General features: G+C 46.5%; 1 protein-coding gene across 1 annotated transcript in view; it reads left to right on the top strand.

Moving 5' to 3' along the window:
* The first annotated feature begins 226 nt into the window (after positions 1 to 226).
* The window catches only part of Tnfaip8 (TNF alpha induced protein 8), a 112,777-nt gene continuing 106,485 nt past the window's right edge, over positions 227 to 6,518 (top strand). The window contains exon 1 of the mRNA XM_029547148.1: positions 227 to 398. Within this exon, the coding sequence (XP_029403008.1) occupies position 398 (1 nt within the window). The 5' untranslated portion in view covers positions 227 to 397. The remainder of the gene's footprint in view (positions 399 to 6,518) is intronic.

The raw sequence follows: 6,518 nt of genomic DNA on the forward strand, positions 1-6,518 counted from the left end.
TCCCTGGCCACACAGCCCTGTGTCTGCCGCCAGACCCCGCCCTAATAGGTGGCCTTTGCTTTTCCTCCCGCCCAGCAGCTCAGCCCCTCCCCACTGCTCCTACCGCTGAGTTCCTGCCCCGACCACGCCCCTTCCCATCATGCCACGCCCCTGACCTCCTCTCTGCGTCTTCCAGCAGTCTGGCCCCTTCCCTAGTCCACCTCTCAGCTCCGCCCTGGCACACAGGCTCCGCCCCTGCCTCCTAGCCCCGCCCCAGGCGCGAGCTCCACTTCTCCCGCGCTGGGGCCCGCCTGAGGTTTTAGGGGTCCGAGAGCCGCGAGTGGTCCAACTCCGAGGGACAACATTGCGGGACTGCCCCGCTCTTCACTCGTCCCGGCGCCGCCGCGCCCTTCCTCCGAGTAAGTGCCTCCCTCCCAGGAGTGGAGCGTAGGGGTTGTGGGAGTCAAAAAAAAAAAAAAAAAAAGTAATGATAAAACCAGACGCTATTTGGGAACTTTTAAAGTGCTACTGGGGTCGCGCTTGCAATTCGCCAAGAGTTTCAGACGTGAGAGTGGGTGTGAGTGGGTGCGAGTGGGGAGTGGAAGTGGGCGTGAGTGTGTAGGAGCGCGCAGCTCGGAAAGTCCCGGAGTTTTAACGTATCCACGCACACTATGGATCCCAGTTCCGTTGCTGGCAATCTACCGCTGGGGAGAGACCTCCTCCAGCCCCTGCGTTGAACCCCCTCTCCCCATCCTTTCCTTTCTTCTCTGAGCTCTGCTCTGGAGTACTGTCCTCTCTGTAACCAAGCTCACACGCTGAAGCAAGGCTTGCCTGTGTTGTTCAGGATGCCCCAGATTGCAGACTGAGATGCTGCTCTGAGATTGTTATCCAATCCTGCATTGTAAACGGGCAGCGAGCAGAGGTTTGCTTTAAAATCATTCCGCGAAGGAAGTCGTGTGCATGTGTGCGTGTCTGTTTGTCCCGTGTGCTTACCGGTGGCGCCGAGCTTCCAGCACCTGCTGGGAGAACACCTGATGAGTTTCCCAGGGCCTGGTGATCCAGGACTGCTGATACGCTGTTCCAAGACCAGGCTGATCAAACGACTTGGCCACCTAAAAGATGTTCATTGATTCAGCAACACCATGTTTCTAAACCGATTGATTTCCCAACACAGCACTACCAACTGTAGTTTACTGCCCGGTGTTGAAATAATAACGTCCTTGGGTTGCTTAAGTCTGAAAGTTTCATCCTAATGTAAGTTAGTTTTATTGAGGAGGGGGCATCAGTACACTCGTTGCAAAGGGCATATTTCTACACACACACACAAAACCGATACCTTGACCAGTTTGCTGCATCCTAACAGCCTTATTGTGCTGGAGTTCCTGAGTTCCCGTCTCGTTGTAATTTCTGGTTCTCCTACTGTTCAGATTATTCTTGCTGTGTGTATTCCCACGAAACTTCTCCCACATCTTTGTTGAAAATCCCCTTGGATGCTGGTAGGGAAAGACACTTTGAATACAGATTATTTAGCAAGGCTAACAAAACTTTGTAGCTGAAGAAAAGAAAGAACTCTAAACAGGATGGCTTTTAAGAAGCCGTTGTGCTTTGGTGGTTGCAAGTTAAGAGTTGATAAATCACTTTAAGTGCGGCTTATCACAGAGGATATTTTTATCATGCATTGAATCCTGTATTATACAAAGGTGTTTTCACGCTGTTTTAACTAAGAGAACATTATACTTTGTAGTGTAAACATATGACTCCATTTCTGTTTAAGAAAAGAAATAATTATCACACTTAATTAAACACCTGGAAACATTTGTTGCCACCTTCTAATTAGATCTGTCATAGGAAGTTAAGTCAACAACTTATTGCTAATATCCTAGGTAGTAATTTAATTTTCTTTCTTTTTTTTTTTTTTTTTTTTTTTTTTTCCCTCCCTCCCTCCCTCCCTCCCTGTAGATTAATGTCTTCTTCCTCTACCCACCACCACTGGAGTTTTTGCCTGTAAACTGGATAAATAAAGTTTAGGGAAATAGATTAGCTCCCATATCCCCTGGAAGATGTGTATAGTGTATTTAGATAATATATGTTCTGGTTGTAGATTTTATAAGCTCTTACATGGGTCTAGATTTCCTGGTTTAAGGATCATTAATAAATAAATCCTCAAATATTTTATCAAAAGTGTAGATACTATCTTCGCGGCCCTTGTTCTCTTGAGTTTACGTTTACTGACAAAAGGGGTCATGTGAGTGGGAAATCTCATTCTTGTTGTCTTTCTGTACTAGTTTGCTTTCTATTCCTGTGACACCATGCCCAAAAGCAACTAGCTGGAGGGAAGAAGGGGTTTATAAGTAATCCACCATTGGGGGAAGTTGAAGGAGGCACTGAAGCCGAGCAAGCATGGAGAGACAATGCTGACTGTCGGGGGATGGCTTGGTGCTGTTTGTATTCAGATGCTGGTTTTCATGCTCAGACATCTGGTTGCAGTCCAGACATTGGCGTGGTCAAACATGTTAGTTGGTGATCTCAATGCATGTTATGCACGGTCTCAATGTTACGTGAAAATTATTTTCTGTCACTTCTGATTGATGAATAAAGAGCTGATGAACCAATTAGCTGGGCAGGGGAGACTACAGGACTTCTAACCCCAGTCAGTGGATCCCAAGGACAGAGTCAGGGGAGGAGATTCGGTGAGAAGGAGATGGACCAGGAGAAGTTGCCATGAGGTCTCAGTAAGAGAGCAGCCATGGTGAGGGCACGCATGGAACCGAGTGAGCCAGGGCAAGACTCAGATTACAGGACCACGTGGTGGGGAAGTACCCAAGCCAGCATAGTAGGGTTAGAATCTGCCCTTGAGTATCTGCTGCTGATCTTAGCACTTGTAGCTTGTTAATAAAAATATCAGGTCTCTGTGTCATTTATTCAGGAGCAAAAATGGGCAAGAGCCGGCGGCGTAGAATCACCCTGCAGTTATTTGGGAGCAAAGAGAGGCAGACACCCCTCTCCCCAAGAATTACTTTTACAGATTCCTAGGTTGGTCTCCATGACTTGCTTAGCTTGTTTTCTCAGCTAAGTAACTCAGGACCACGTGCTCAGGGGTGGTACCGCCCACAATTGGCTGGGCCCTCCCACAGCCATGTTAATCAGGAAAATACCACAGAGACTTGCCTATAGGCTGAGCTAATGGAAGCAAGTCCTCAGCTGAGGTTCCTTCTTAGGTGACTCTATCCTGTGTCAGCCCAACCAAATCTAACTGGCACATTTTCCCGTTGTGATCCTAGTGTTAGCTATAGTCTCTGCCTAGGTCTTGAGTGCATACGAGGGCAGACTGTGTTGAGACCCTAAACAGAATGGCAGCCACCAGGCTCAGAGCGTTTCTTCTTTTTCTTTCTTTCTTTCTTTCTTTCTTTCTTTCTTTCTTTCTTTCTTTCTTTCTTTCTTTCTTTCTTTTTTTTTTTTTTAGGAGGTCAACCCTTTTGCAGTTTTTGTACTGTTGAAATCAGAGGAAAGGGTATGTGGAGAGAAGTGATTGCATTCAAGCCATGCTAATTAGGAAATGTCCAGTGGGGGGGAGGGGCAGATTTCTAAGGGAACACTCCCAGTAGTAAATCTTTGGGGTTGTATGGGACATCGTGTCATGCACTGTGCTAGGGTTAGCTGCACTTGGAAGCAACGCAGCTGTTTCTGGGGGATTTCACTCACCTTTAGATTTGAGCGTTGCCCCCCCACTTAGCAGAATGACCCCTTTTGCACCTTCTCAGTTTTGCGTGGTAGGAGATACAAGGTAACTTCCAGGAGTTAGGGGAGAGGTAGGGATGACAAAGAAAGGCCAGGAGGCATGTGGAAACATGGGGAGTGTTAACTCAATACTAGTTCTAAGGGCACTGACTTTGCAAGTGAGGACCCGCATAGAGCAGACTCATATTTTTAGGGATCTATGTCTAATACAGAGACAAAGAGGGGAGATGCAAGAGGTTCCTAGCTAGAGTAGCTTTTATCTCCTTGTGGCTCCCTCCCTTCAGTGCCCACATCCTGCACTGAATACCGAAAGCATACAGGAAAAAGCTTCACAAATACCCTGAAGTTTGTCTTAACTACTTAACAACTCTTAGTACTTCCCTGTAGCTGAGAGGTGATTTCATTTCCTGATATCCCATATCTGGTTTTGGTGGACTGCAGTTTCTAGACCTTTCTCCTTTGGTGTCACTGTCCAACAGTTGGAAATGAATTTTTCATGGAGTGGAGAGGGGAGGAAGGAGAGAAAGGGAATACCTTGCCACAAGATGTAAATGAAAAATAATTCCCAGTGGAGGTCAGTTGGTTTTTATTCTTTATTATGGCCCGAAGATACAGAGGGGAGTTAAAAAAAAAAAATAGAGGGTGAATGATTCTAGAAGGTCAGTCAAGAGGTACCTTAGAAACCACTTCTCAGTGGTCTTAGACTACAACCTTTAGGGGCACTCAGATTTGGGGGTATCCAGTTCCTCAGTCTAGCAATGTAGGACATGAGCGTCCTTCATTCTCCCAGTAGCGTTAATTGAGCTCTGAGTGTATGGCGGGTAGTTCAGAGCCAAGTCTTGTTTATCTGATGGCCTGGAAGGCTGGTAACTCACACAGAAGGACCCCGGGTAAGAAGGCATCCTTGAGGGTGACTGGATTGAAGCAAAGTGAACTAACGTTTTCTGTGTTTCACAAAGGAAAGGTACTTAGTATAGTCAAAACATTCTCAAAATAGTTTTATTTCTCTGATTATGATTGGGTACTGTGATGGTTTGTATATGCTTGGCCCAGGGAATGGCACTGTTTCGAGGTGTGGCCTTGTTGGAGGTGTGTCACTGTGAGTGTGGACTTAAGACCCTCATCCTAGCTGCCTGGAAGTCAGTCTTCTATTAGCAGCCTTCAGATGAAGATGTAGAACTTTCAGCTCTGCCTGCACCATGTCTGCCTAGATGGTTGCCGTGTTTCCACCTTGATAATGGACTGAACCTGTAAGCCGGCCCCAATTCAATGTTGTCCTTTATAAGACTTGCCTTGGTCATGGTGTCTTTTCACAGCAGTAAAACCCTAACCAATACGGGAACTATATCCGGCACATTTTACCTGATGTCAGTTTTAAATAAACGAAGACAGAACGACAATCCATCTGATCCTGTAATATTTTCTTTCCTTAAATGTTTGTGTCAAGTGGGGGACATTCCTTAAGGAAAGGGTTTGAAAGTACCCCTGACTCAGTAGTCTTCAGGTAGTGCCTATCCTGTCATTTCAGGGGACAACTGCTTTTTCTGTAGCAGCAAGGATTCATGGTACAGGAGGAAAGCTGCCGCAGGCCACTGTGGTTGGCTTCATAGCATCTCCTGTCTCAATGAGATCAGGGGCTGTAGAGACAAACACTTGTGGTTTCTCTCAAGGTGACTAAGGATGGGCTGGCTAATCTCCATCCACTGAAAGGAAAAATCCAAGAGAGGAAGGCATTGGGATTCACCATTGCAGGAAGGAGTTCCTCAAACCCGTGTATAAACAAATCTTAGATGCTCTTTGATAACAGAAGAGTATTAGGTTCAGATTTTCCCCGTGTTTGTTTCATGGGTGATGAGAGTAAGGATGGCCTGGTTAGTCAGGAGGAGCTTGGTTGGTTAGGATAAATCTGCTGGACTCAGCTGCTTGTTTCTTGGCCACCGCAGGCCACGTTACATTGAACAATTGACATCAGCTCTCAGAGCCTGCTTCCTCAAAGTCGGTGACCGTGTTTGTGTTCTATGATTACTGGATAGACTAAACGGAAAGTATTTTAAGGCACTCCGTTAGTGGTAGCCTTACATCAGTTAGCCAAATTGGTCTCCTTTCAGGAGGATGGTGGCGGTCCTGGGCTACAGTCGTGTAGAAGAGGATAGTGGTGAATTGTTTTGAATGTGCTCATGGCGTGGATTATTTTTCTCTTACAAACCCAGAGGAGCCCAGTGAATACAGCAGAGTTTCAATGAGTCCCTGCTGCGGGATTGCGTGATCCTGTGAGGGGCATGCCTCTGCGGTATGAGCCTGCTTAGTTTGCGTCTCAGCACAAGGAGCTCTGGTGCCCATTAAGCCACCCTACACATGACAATCCTTTTAAGACCTGTCACAATTTAGCTATGAATAGTGAGTTGGCCTCTCGCCCCTCCCATGTTCCAAACAGGTATTGAAGGTAGAGCAGCCAGCGCAGCCAGCTGCCCAGGGCATTTCAAGGAACTCAGCCTAAGTGTTTGCTCCAGAAGCAAAGGGCAGGGAAGTCCATGCTCTTCTGGGAACAAAGCATTGGGCAAGGCACACAGTATGTGACTGGATGTCTGAAAGGAGCCAAAGAGTAGAAGGCAGCCTAGACAGGCACATCTGGAACTTATTCCTGCAGGCTGATTCTTTAGTAAAGCCCTACCAACTCCCAAATCCTTATATCTATCTATCTATCTATCTATCTATCTATCTATCTATCTATCTATCTATCTATCTATCTATCTATCTATCTATCTAATGAGATGGGGTCTCTACCTGGTCCTGGCTGTCCT

Source organism: Mus pahari, chromosome 15, assembly GCF_900095145.1.
Source record: "Mus pahari chromosome 15, PAHARI_EIJ_v1.1, whole genome shotgun sequence".
NCBI classification, from domain to species: Eukaryota; Metazoa; Chordata; class Mammalia; order Rodentia; family Muridae; genus Mus; species Mus pahari.